This window comes from Acipenser ruthenus, chromosome 4, assembly GCF_902713425.1.
Source record: "Acipenser ruthenus chromosome 4, fAciRut3.2 maternal haplotype, whole genome shotgun sequence".
In the NCBI taxonomy this organism is placed as follows: Eukaryota; Metazoa; Chordata; class Actinopteri; order Acipenseriformes; family Acipenseridae; genus Acipenser; species Acipenser ruthenus.
In genome coordinates, this window is record NC_081192.1 from 97,440,042 (window position 1) to 97,453,097 (window position 13,056).

At 38.1% G+C, this 13,056-nt stretch overlaps 2 protein-coding genes across 2 annotated transcripts in view; both read left to right on the forward strand.

The window, feature by feature from the left end:
• Positions 1 to 844, forward strand: part of LOC131737025 (MAM and LDL-receptor class A domain-containing protein 1-like) — a 36,508-nt gene extending 35,664 nt beyond the window's left edge. The window contains exon 30 of the mRNA XM_059023447.1: positions 533 to 844. Within this exon, the coding sequence (XP_058879430.1) occupies positions 533 to 844 (312 nt within the window). The remainder of the gene's footprint in view (positions 1 to 532) is intronic.
• Positions 845 to 1,325: 481 nt separating this feature from the next.
• The window catches only part of LOC117967562 (MAM and LDL-receptor class A domain-containing protein 1), a 166,919-nt gene continuing 155,188 nt past the window's right edge, over positions 1,326 to 13,056 (forward strand). The window contains exons 1-15 of the mRNA XM_059023145.1: positions 1,326 to 1,440; positions 2,066 to 2,195; positions 2,284 to 2,362; positions 2,503 to 2,670; positions 3,243 to 3,368; positions 3,805 to 4,020; positions 5,847 to 5,966; positions 6,585 to 6,746; positions 7,674 to 7,765; positions 8,212 to 8,379; positions 9,203 to 9,361; positions 9,941 to 10,049; positions 10,893 to 11,030; positions 11,622 to 11,721; positions 12,863 to 13,022. Of these exons, the coding sequence (XP_058879128.1) occupies positions 1,328 to 1,440; positions 2,066 to 2,195; positions 2,284 to 2,362; positions 2,503 to 2,670; positions 3,243 to 3,368; positions 3,805 to 4,020; positions 5,847 to 5,966; positions 6,585 to 6,746; positions 7,674 to 7,765; positions 8,212 to 8,379; positions 9,203 to 9,361; positions 9,941 to 10,049; positions 10,893 to 11,030; positions 11,622 to 11,721; positions 12,863 to 13,022 (2,040 nt within the window). The 5' untranslated portion in view covers positions 1,326 to 1,327. The remainder of the gene's footprint in view (positions 1,441 to 2,065; positions 2,196 to 2,283; positions 2,363 to 2,502; positions 2,671 to 3,242; positions 3,369 to 3,804; positions 4,021 to 5,846; positions 5,967 to 6,584; positions 6,747 to 7,673; positions 7,766 to 8,211; positions 8,380 to 9,202; positions 9,362 to 9,940; positions 10,050 to 10,892; positions 11,031 to 11,621; positions 11,722 to 12,862; positions 13,023 to 13,056) is intronic.

Sequence of the window (13,056 nt, forward strand, 5' to 3'; positions counted from 1 at the left end):
ACCCTAACTTGGCTTGAGTGACTAAATTGGATGTTGCCACTACAAAACCCCTATAGTGCCCATGGCACTAACTAAACATTCAATTAAAAAACATGGGAAGAATATTAATATACACGTTACAGAGTTCAAACTGCATTCCCTAAGTTTCCCTACAGTCAGAAACCTAACAAGAATAGCATTGCAACTATTGTGATAGTTTGTAACGATACCCTAGTTTTTCAGAGCTGTAAAGAGTCAACAGTAGTTAGATATGTTGTTTTATCCTTCAAATATTTGGAAATGAGTGTTAATGATCATAAAACTATTTACAATTACAGGTATATATAAAAACTTCTTTTGACCTTTAACTACATGCTTTACATGAGACTACTGGTGTGCGAATTGTATTCTTTCTTTAAACATTATTTTGGCTGTATAGTACTTCTGAAACCAGAAATAAAACCTAGAACCTTAACAGATACAGTATTTTGTAACCTTTCCCTTAGTTTTGGTCATTGTGAACTGTTTAATATTGTATTTTTTTTGCACCCAGATTGTATTTAAAGCGCAATTGGACCCTGCCAAGGGCTCTTTTGTGGCTTTGGATGATGTCACTGTGGCTGCGGGAGCATGTCCCTATACAGGAAGCTGTGATTTTGAAGCTCATCAGTGTACATGGACGAACTCACAGGCTGATGACTTTGACTGGATACAAGCAAACGGACACTTCAGCGGCCCAAGTGTTGATCATACTACCCAGACCCCAGAGGGCAAGTGTAACCCCAGTAAACCAAGCACTGCTACTCAGCTAATGTATTTTGTGCTGCACATGTTTTTAGTGCTACTGTTAAATTTAAAGTCATGACATTGTGCAGTGTCAAACTAAAACCTTTCTGAGGTAGTTACTTGTAAAATAATAAAACAAGGAGACCTCTCAATTGCTAAGGACTTAAAGGGATTTAACTTTTAGATTTTTTTATTTTTCATAATGCTTAATTTCTGTTTATTATTTTATAATGTGTGTTCCCTATCATTCTATTTTGTTGTTTCTTCTTTGATTGTTATTTACCATGTAACTTCTCACCCTAAAGGGCTCGTCCAGTTTACACTGGAGCAAATCTTAAAACTGGGACAAAATATTTCAAAATCTAGAAACGGTGTATTATTGTTAAACAATAATACATCTTTTATTGAACTTTAGATTTAGATTGTGAGTGTATAATGACCCCAAAGATAACAGAGCTAATATAAGTAATACATATACAATAACTTGTCAAGTAAGAGGACAAAATATGACATTATGAGATATTGTCAATGGGTGTGATTGGTTTTGTTTTCAGGGATGTACATGCTTGCTGAAACGCAACATCATGCTCCAGGACAAAGAGCTGTTTTTGTGTCTGAGAGGTTTCAGAGAAGTGTGGCAAGCTGTTTGACCATGTGGTATTTCCTGAGCGGCAGGTAAAAAAAGGGGAGTAAACGAAATGGAAATGTGCTTGTAAAGTGTTAAATCATCGTATATTTAGTAGTTCATTGAAATACTTTAGTAGTACTTCGTAGCTACTTCGTTTACTGCCATTAGCATGCTTAAATGTAACATTGAATTCACACAGTGGTATAATGCAGTTATTATTATTATTATTATTTATTTCTTAGCAGACGCCCTTATCCAGGGCGACTTACAATTGTTACAACATATCACATTATACATTATTTCACATTATACAGATATCACATTATTTTTACATACAATTACCCATTTATACAGTTGGGTTTTTACTGGAGCAATCTAGGTAAAGTACCTTGCTCAAGGGTACAACAGCAGTGTCCCCCACTGGGGATTGAACCCACAACCCTCCGGTCAAGAGTCCAGAGCCCTAACCACTACTCCACACTGCTGCCCAGTTATTACATGGTTACTATTACATGGTCATCAACATGATCATTTCTGTTACTAACATTGTCATCTGTTTCTTACACACCAATGTTAAATACCTCGAGAAACAATAACACTGTAGTAATTATAATTACTTTGCAATGACCAGTTTTATGAAAAAATATAATGTTAAGAATGTTTTTTCATCAGGGACTCTGGGACTTTGCGGATATATTTCCGGTCAAGCGTCACCCAAGACGACCTCATTTTTGAGACCAGTGACAGTGAAAACACATGGAAACAGTTTGCAGACAATTCGTTTGGGCCAAAAGGATTCCAGGTACAGACGGTCCTTGTTTTTCATGTATTCGCATGCACTTTCATGGTCCATATAAATAAATCCATGGGAATATCTGTTGTTGCAATAGGTGGTGATTGAAGTCGAGTCTGCAGGCAATGGGTTTGTTGCTGTAGACGACATAGACCTGATACTTGGACTTTGTGGTGGTAAGAGTGCCTCACTTAAAAATTATGATTACTAAAAACATAATGGTTATGGCATAATAATGTACTGTAAAGCCTGTAGGGCAATCAATAGCATTGTTATCGACTGCATGTGTTTTATTTCACAATTCCTTTCTCTGCAGACACTGCCATTCCAGCAATTGAAGACTTTGCCAGTTGTGATTTTGAGGTTGGTACGTGCCAATGGGAAGACACTAGCCAAGGACAATTCATTTGGAAGAGGGGCAGCAATGGGACAGCTAGCTCAAACACAGGACCCTCTGCTGATCACACTACTGGCACTGAGCTGGGTAAGTAATTCAGTGCCCACTTTGTCATGTTCAAGCTTCCCCGGGAGAGGAATTTGTAGGAGTTTCACTGTACTTCATGTGTAAAACATATTCAGTATGATCTGACATACCCCTTAGATTATGCTACCATGGAAGCTTTGTTCTTGTTCAAAAAACTATTTCTAGTTTAATGTGGTTTTTTGTTGATGTAAAGTTGAGTTTTCTCATCAAAGTTCATGTTTTAAGTAAATATACCACACAAAATTAAATAGATGTTATCGTGTCTATTGTGATAGTTACTAAGGATGCTACAATGTAATTATTATCAACTTGGGAGAAGTACTGTTTTTTGGGGGGTTTTTTGCAGCTAGTTCAGGACAAGCATCTAGTCTATACTGCCAATGAGCGAATACAAGCCATCTGTGAATTAAAGGAATTTCAGGTTATAGCAGCCCTTTTGCTAGAAGCAGTAATCTTACATATACAACATTAATTGGTTAGGTATTGCACATCCATTTGAAACAGGACATTTTACAGACTATTTTTTGTTTTCTCTACCTGCGTGATATGTTTTGTTTCACATGTTGTTGTAGGATGGTACATGGCTGTGGAGGCCAATGATGGAGACAGGTACAGTTACGCAGTCCTGCAAAGCCCAAGTATGAAACAAGCAAGTTCAGAATGCCTCATGGAATTTTACTATCACATGTATGGAACTGGTAAGCTTATTTCAGAACAGGCATCAATGTAATGGATATATTGAGGATAACAGTGCAATATAGCTTACGAAATAATTCCATAAACGCTACAGGTCTAAAATATGCAGTTTTGAAAGAATTAGATGCTCTATCTTAAAATGTTTCTTTCCTTTAAAATCATATCTGGTACTAGTTAAATAAATCTCTGTTTGCAGGCCTTACTTAAGGTTGTTTTGCAGTTACAGCAATAACCAAATAGAAAAATAGAGTCCTTTAAAATGTGCAAATAGACAAAGGACTGCTGAATACTAAGAACATATGACATGAAAATGCAAGCAAGTGGCCAATCCTCCTGCTGAGTGACATTTGTAAATTCCACAATTGTCAAAATATACAGTACATTTAAATGTAAAGTTTTTTATGGTTAAATACAGCTTTACTGATCGATCTTTTAAAGGTATTGGGGAGCTGAGTGTTTACCTACGAGAGGGATCCCGTGACACTCTGTTGTGGATATCCTCTGGAAGCAGAGGAAACGAGTGGAAGAGAGCTGTGGTGGGGATAGGCCGGACCCCTGGAGTATTCCAGCTTCTGCTAGAGGCCACCAGAACCTTTAGCGTCCTGGGAGACATTGCAGTTGATGACATTCATTTTCAAAACTGCTATTTAAGAGGTACAGTAATCTGAATTACAAAAAAAAGTGATACTATCTTGTTTTCCAAAAAGACAAATCCCTTCTATAATAAACGGAAGCCTTTTGACTGATTGTGACAAAGTGGTTAACAGTGTGCAGGTGCAGGTGATCAATGAACAGACAAACAATTATAATCCAGGTGCAGAGTTGTTTAATGATTTGTATGTCCAGTGCCTGACGGCAAAACAAACAGTAAACAATAAATGATGTTTAGTACTACAGCGGCGTGTATTACTTAATTTGTAACCCCCGGATTTGTCCCAAAATAGTCCCGTTTATTATACACCCACACAAAACACAAAACACATACACAAGTCTGTTTAGTGCGTGAATTAGTGCTCGTGGTGCAAATACAGTTTCTTCGTGATACAAGTGCAGTGCTGTTCCAGGTTTGTGCTGGCCCTTCAGACACAGTTAGACAAACAAACAAAACACTCACGATACGTATACGAAGGAACAGATTATGTCGCTTCGACCCCTACTTATACCGTCACTCATGACCCCTTGGTAAACGATTGTAGCCGCTCCTCCAATCCATGGCTGCCACATCATTTCCTTTCCGGGTCGATGAGTTAATGTACCGAAGCTCCGACCCTTTTTAAATGACCGACTTCCTTTTAACCCTAGGAACAAAGTGTCAGGCCAAGCAGTCCAGGGTACTCTGTTCCTGTTACTTAGCGCCCTCACAGGTCGGGAGGGAAATTTACCATCAAGAATTGTCTTTCTGTCACACTGATATACATATAATTTGAACAAGCCTAGCTGTCTTAGTACAAGCAAGACATCAAATCAGAATAATTTTCATATTATTTTCATGCTTACAAAATGTGTTTAGAAAGAACTGCAGAGTTGTTTGAAACAAAGCAAAATGCCAGCTTGAAACCAGGATACAAGAGGTATGCGTTTTAGGCTGAATTAATGACATACCTGATTAGGGAATATCAATGCAGTTCAGTCTCTATTGCTCAAAGTGTGAATTAAGAACTGTAACAGGGTGAAGTGTTACATGTGTGGGTAGTCACTGGAAAATACTGACAGACACAGAGCATTGGTGTTGATACGCCGCTCCGGCGCGCAGATTTAATTTTAACACCAAACTGACACAAGGGTACCAGCGATGGTAGACCTAGTGTCACATTTAATAAAGCAATAAAAACAAAGAAACAAAAGCTAAAAATAAAAGTTTGCCACACAAAATGACGAGCGCTAGTCCCACTAAAAGGAACGTCCCGCTCCAGGAACCTACTACTCTACGGTAACGCTCTTTATACTGTTTTGGGATCCACCTCCCCTAAGCTGACCTACTTCTGTTGTGTTATTTCTGAAGTCCTGGCCTCCCAGTGACTCCGGGCCATTCCGACGGTCCTTGCTGGGCAACCGCCTTCACAGGCCCCGTCTTGCAGTTAAAGGGCTCCGTAGTAGTCGTTCCTGCAGAGCGGACGCTTCCCTCCTGGATGTAAACAAACTCTCACTCAGCGCCCGTCTGTACAGCAATGGCCTTGCAGCAGCCCCGAGCTGTAGCGCAGCCGCTTTTTGAGCTCTGCGCAGCATCCCCAGGCACGCACCCCAGCCAATCCAGACCTCCCGATCACTTTAGCTCAGGACTAGCCTGCCACTCAACTGGTTGCTTAGCAACACGTCTCCAACTGCGCGTCGCAGCTGATTTTCTACAGGCACACACTTGCGCAGGAACCAGCGACCCGGTTCCGTGTCACAAGAACCTTCAGTGTTTCCACCTGCTTCACAGTTGAATGTGTTGTTGCTGCTATGCAGTAAGTTGACTTTATCTTTTTTTATTGTTGCAGAACCACAGGCTACGTGTCCTGAAGGCACATTTAAATGTTCCAACTCTGCCTGCATTGAAATGTCCAGAATATGTGATTTCAGTGATGACTGCGGGGACAGAAGTGATGAGCTTGACTGCGGTAAGGCTAAGGAAAAGCTTTCAGATGTGTTTTTTTTTTTTGTTTTTTTTAATATAATGCTACAGTAAAGCGCTCTCTTTTGTTTTGTCTTCCCTTGTAGTTAAATGGTGAAGATGAAGGCTTGTTTTAAATACACTGGCACTGTTATATGTCTACCTCTAAATATCAAGGCTATTCAAAGGACAAATGTGCCTAGAAGTTCACTTTGTGTCTACTGTTTATAATACATCTTTGGGTACAAATGTAAACATTATTCTTTTGGAGCCTTGCCTCTTCAACTTAATAACCATTCATGTATCTCGTAGCATGAAGTATTTAAAATAGGCTCAAGGGATCCCAACTCCAGCAACACTTGTGTATTTAATTGACATTTTAATTTATATTGACTTTATATCCATGGGCTGCTCTGAGTTACACTGGATTTACCATCAGACTTTTTGAAGAGGTTGTAAAACCAGTAGGGTTCATTTTGTTTCGAAACAACAAGCTAGTATATGTATAAAACCACTACTTATTGTCTGTTTTTAAAGTAAGCTTTGCCAGCATATCTTTGTAATTGCTCATTATGCTGGAGCAATGAGGCTACTCTTCAGTTTCTTTCTTTTGGCCTCTCCACAGAGCTAAATGGTTTCAAGGGGCGCTGTAGTTTTGAAAATGGATTGTGCTCCTGGGAGAACAGTGACCTGGACACTCCTGGTTACAACTGGCTACGGCAGCAAGGCCAATCAGCTGTGTGGAAAACGGAACCGCCAAGAGACCACACCAAGAACTCTGCAGCTGGTAAGTGTGCTGAAAAACACCAAAGAAAGCAGCTACAGAATCAGTATCTATATTCACTGACATAATTACGTTGCAAGGTGCAAGAACAGCCAAGTTTTCTCCTTTCAGTGACTTTGTTCTTCACATCCCTCCACTACCCAAGTATCTAAACCTTTATCTACATGGTTCTGACTGCCTTCTGATTCACATAAGTTGTGGAGTGTGGTCTCAAATTCAACATTGTAATACCAGGCTGATTTATTGAGGCTAAAGGTTAAGTGAAAACTTTTGGAACTGTTTCAAAATATATTATTTTAGAATTATTGGCAACTATTCACAAAGCTTTAATTTGTAACTTATGTAAATGTCTGTTTAGGTTATTTTTGTTTAGTTTAAACTTGGCAATGGGTATTTTACTGGTCTGGGTTTGGTTAAAGTGTTTTAATTGTAGCCTGGTTTACATATTGTGACTGTAGCACGGTGACAGAATGCTATGTAAAATCATTTGTGTTTATTACGCAAATTAATCTTCAACAATACTCTATAAATAAAATTAATACATACAATTATAATAACCTCAATCAGTATTATCTAAATGTATGTCTTTTTTAAATGCTGCCTCTGAGCCTCAGGACACTTTATTATTATTTTTATTTATTTATTTCTTAGCAGATGCCCTTATCCAGGGCGACTTACAATTGTTACAAGTTATCACATTATTTTTACATACAATTACCCATTTATACAGTGTTTTTTTTTTTTTTTTTTTACTGGAGCAATCTAGGTAAAGTACCTTGCTCAAGGGTACAGCAGCAGTGTCCCCACCTGGGATTGAACCCACAACCCTCCGGTCAAGAGTCCAGAGCCCTAACCACTACTTCTCACACATTAAATGCAGGAATTAAGAAATCAAAATCATTTCAATCTAATAACTTGTTTTTATTGCAGGTTTCTATGTTATTGCTCAAGGCACAAACCAAAATAAAGGGGACACATCTTTAATCCAATCTAGCACTTTACTTCCATCTACGTCCTGTACTGTAAGTCTGTATTTGTTTTGTGCTTCGTAGATTGAAATTACAGTATGTTATCACAAGCAATAATGAAGCACATTGAAATCAACAGAATATAGCTGAGTAAATTTCAAATCGAAAATGTCCACTCTGGGGCACTTAATGATTAGCAATGGTCAAACGCTATTAGCTAATGGTTTGCTGGAACACATTCCTACACCAGCCTGCCAGGGAAACCAGCTCCAAGTTGGGAGCTACTATATCTGGGATCAAACTGTACTTGTACTGTACACAATATTACTGTACCTCTGAAGACACAAGATCAAATGAACTCTTTAGTTTCCTATAATTATAAAAACACTAATTAACAAATACTACCATAACATATTGTTGACAACAGTTCCTCTGCATTGTGATTCATTGTACTGAGCTTGTTATTTTGTTTGACAGACTTCGATGGTTTGTTTCCTCAGGTGCGTTTTTATTACTACATTCACGGGAAGGATGATGGAGTGTTGTATGTGAAGTTGAGGAGCTCTGCCAGTGGCGGAGGTGACAGAATTCTCTGGGTCCGAGACAGGGAAGTTGGATCTTATTGGGAAAGAGCTGAGATTACTTTCTCCAGCCCAGTAAAATCTAAGGTATCCTTGGTATTTTTTCACTACCTTTAATGGCAAAGCAGCGTAATAGCCAATTTTACACTTGAGGGCTAAGCACATCAATGAAAAAAGTCTTAATAACTTCAATTAAGGTTGAGGCCCTTTGGCTTACAAATCCTTTTATGAAATCGGATTCAAAGGTGACCCCCTAACACAAGGTCATCCATCAATATGTCTCACTTTAGAGTTTTGCACTTTTGTACTATTTGGATTAAACTTGATTATGACCTCTTTAAGAACACATTATGAAGCATATCATAATACAGAGTCTGTCTCTGTCTGTCCATCTGTCTGTATGCCCCACTTCATTTATACAGAGAACCACCTGAAGCTTGCTAAGGACATTCCACAGCAAAAGTTATTGTCTGTCAGTATGTCATAGTGTTAACTGCATAGCTAGGTCTAAGGAGCTTTGTTTTTTTAATATTGCAGATCAAAAACATAATATGCAATGCAGTCAGTGCACTTGCCAATTCATAGAAACAACACATTACTTTAATACCTGTATTGCAGCTGACAAAAATTAATCCATACACTTTTCCACACAGCTGACATACCGTTTTAGATGATCTGAAGAAAATTAGAGCCAGCCAGAAACTTCTAATCCATTACAAAATGTTTGTATCCCAACATGTTCAGAATACCATGTCTGACTGTAGTTATTTTTTAGTTATCTTTCTTTAAAGTTACTTGGCGCTTAATGTTTATTTTTTGCACCTACTCTTGGGTAATTAATGTTGACATGTGCAGTATATGTAATACACATTATATTGTTTTTCTGCTAATGTTTTGCTTGCTGTTGCAGATTGTTTTGGAGTATACTTATGGATCTGGCAATGGAGGACAGGCTGCAGTGGATGATATTTCTTTCTCAGGCGAATGTGTTCATGATAATGAGAACAGTATTCTTCCACCCTCTCCACCGCCAACAGCTGGGCCCTCCACAACACCCAGCCCTTGCCAGGTGAGTGAACTCACACAGTCCCACAAAGTATGGAGAAAAACACTGAGGCTTGACTGGTCTTTCATGAAACTTTTTTTGAGCAAATAAAGAGTTATAAATCTAGTCAGAAACTACCTTGAGTAGGAGGCACTTTTTTAAACAGAGGAGGCACTTTTTTACACAGAGAATTGTGGGTCTGGAACCAACTCCCCAGTAATGTTGTTGAAACTGACACCCTGGGATCCTTAAAAAAGCTGCTTGATGAGATTCTGGGATCAATAAGCTACTCACAACCAAACGAGCAAGATGGGCGGAATGGCCTCCTCTCGTTTGTAACCTTTCTTGTGTTCTTATATTTCTTATGTTCTTATATCTTCTTCTTCTTGCAACAAAGTTGTATGGAACAAGCAAAATCACTGTAACAACAGTGTAAAATCACTATTGCCACAACATTCTATAATGTGGGTGAGGGAGCACTCATTTACCTTGGTATAAATCTTTCTGTAAACTGCAAAACAAGCTGCTTTTTAAATCTTCCATCAGCTGCTGAACTACCTTTGGGGTTCAGAGGCCATGTTTAAATGTGTCCTCTTTGTTTAGGTTGACCAGTTCTTCTGTAGCAAGTCTGAAAGTGGTTACTGTATTCCTGCCAGTTCAAAATGTGATTATAGCATTGAGTGTCCTATGGGAGAGGATGAAGAGAACTGTGGTAAGCTCTTTTATAACTTTTAACTGCAACATTCCTACACTGTATAGTTTTGTTTGGCAACATTTAAACCGAAATAAAACACCTTAAACAGACCTTTCTTTTATCTTTGAAGTAAAAAGCACTTCTCTGCAGCATTCTTCACTTTATTGTAATAGATGAGTAACTGCCACATATATTTGTTTTGTTTCATTAATTAGACTGTGACATTATTATAGAAATAAGTAACTGCAGTTATTCTAAAAAAAAAACCCGCAACATTTACTAATGCATCTAGACTGTAGATATTGCATTACCAACTTTGATGGCTTAAGTGCAAAACATTCTTAAAAGAGTACCACAACCCTGTAAAATGCAGCCCAGACCAGACTAAACTGGATAAACCACAATGATTATGTCCAGATCTTTGAAGAATGTTGACTCTGATGAACTAGCTCTGTGTAGTGTTGATTTTTACTGTATTAGTAATTTGACTCCATTTAAGTTTAAAATCTTGTAAAGGTTTGGGTCATGTCTGTCCAAGATGGTTTGTTCTGCTTCCCCCCCCCCCCCACATCCAAGAACACCATGTTGCAACACAAGAAATGTAATGGAAAATGTAGTTTACTGTATAACTGGTTTCAACTAGTGTAGTAATTGGCTAGACAATGCCATTGAGTATAAGGATGCAGTTAAGAAGGATGTGGGTTTGAATCCAGACTTGGAGACCCAGTATTGTATAATGTTTTTTTTAATTAAAAAATGAAAGGGATTGAAAGATCTGAAATGGGCAGACAATATATACCAAAATAATTTTCAATCTCAGTTCATCTACTTTCATGCAGAAAATGTCCATATTTCATACAGGTCCCTGTACATTTGAAAATGGCCAGTGTGGTTGGAATGATCAGAGTTCTGGAAGATATGTTTGGCAGCGGCAGAAGGCTGGTCATATGGCAGAACCAGGACTGGATGGGCCCAATACAGATCACACAACAGGAACAGGTACAGATCTCCAAAATGAAATGATTGCCACAGCAGAAAATTAAGGAAACACATTTCTGCATTATTTTGTTAAACTTTGCAGATATGGTATTGTAAAATATCTGGAAATGCTAGAGCAAGGCTTTGTGAAACATGCTACATAAACATTTAGCATGCAAACATACTGTTTTTTGATTTGAAAACATGTACTAAAGGGGTATTTGGCCTTTTTATAGTGTGGCATTTATTTATATAGGGTCAACATGTGTGCCAGAATTGCATTTTCTTTAATTTCATAAATCTGTTTTTTTTATTATTATTATTATTTTATTTTACTCCTAAATTACATGTAACTTTATATTGCATGTCACTTTGACTATTACATACTGTAAAATGGGGAAAAATAAAAATGTAAACACAGCCAGATTAAACACTTTGGTGTGACTTGTTCAGATGGTTTAATGTACTACATGATTATGTACATGGTCTGAACAAAGGTTGCTTACCACTGTGATAGAATAATGATAATAATTTATAAGATATGTCAGTGCCTAAAAGTCTGTTTTATAAAAGGGTATTGTATTGTATTGTTTACTGTCTCATCTGTTCCAGGGTACTATATGTATGTGGAGTTTGGAACAGGGCAGTTTCTGGATGAGGCTTTATTCATAAGTCCATATCTTCCAAAATCTTCGCCATACTGTCAAATCCAGTAAGTAATGATGAAAAATATCCACTATAACTTCAAACACCCAATCACAAATTCTTAAGCAACACTTACAATAACCTCAGTCAGGAAGAAACTCAGAAACTTCCATCGTTAGCTTTTCACTTCTTAGGAAGCATTTTTTAAATAAAAGGTTTAGGTTATGCATCATGCAACATGCAGCAAAGTGTGTGATGAGCTCCTGAAAATACCACTGGCTGAGTGCTGAGACTGCTGAAGCTTTTATATTGTGCAACAATGTTCAGTTTCGCTTCTGGTTTGGTTTTTATGTTGGGTTTGGTTCGGTCCGGGAAAATCCTAACCGTTGCATCCCTAATATAAAGCTTTGAGATACCGACTTCATATTCAGTATTATTTATTATTGATTATTTATGTTATTTATCATTCTCTAGCTCAAGTTTGATCAGGGATGTTGTACAAGAGATACAGACTTTGTATTTTCAAAGTTATATAAACACTGCATGCTAAATGTGTAGCAGACCTTGACATGCAGTAGGCTGCCATATTGAGGTCATGTGACCTTTTAGGTTTCTGCATCATACAGACTTGTATATATTGCCTTCATAGGGTACCCATGTTCTATGATAACCATTTCACTGCTACAGTACATTGTTTTAACCTCTGTACAGTATATCAATAACACAGACTGCATGCTTTGTGTCTACACATTTGTTATGAAGCGTTTGTCTATGATTCTCTCATTTTGTTGTTCAATAAAAAGCGTTCAACATCCTGCTATATTTTAACGGTACATACCTCATACTGTATATTGTACTTTATAACCACCATACATTCTATCCGAGATGTCACCCCCCTTAAGCTATGACCCCAGGAATGCTTTGTGTTTGTTGACAAAAACACTGCATTTCCATACCTGTGGGTCAGCTTCAAATGAAGCTTCAGGGATGTGAAAAAAACATCCACACCACTGTGAAAGAGGGAATTTCACTAGACTAAGCAGAACCATGTCTAGCACTACCCACTTAAAAGAACAAACTGGACCTGTTGAATTGTTAATGGTCTCTTCACGTTAAGTCTGTTTTAGATTCAAGAAAAGCTGAGCCTGTAGAAATTAAGTACTTTACCCTCACAAGTTCATTGCATTTCTTCATTTGAATGTTTGCAGCTTTCATTTCCACATGTACGGTTTGGAAGTTGGAACCCTCCACATGGTTGTGGAGAAGAGCAGTGGCTCACAGACAGTGGTTTGGTCACATTGGAACAGCACAGGGAACCACTGGAATGCAGAGTATGCAAATGTGGGAGAAATGACGGAACCTTACAGGGTAAGCAATCCAATTGCACTCAGAGGACTCTGGA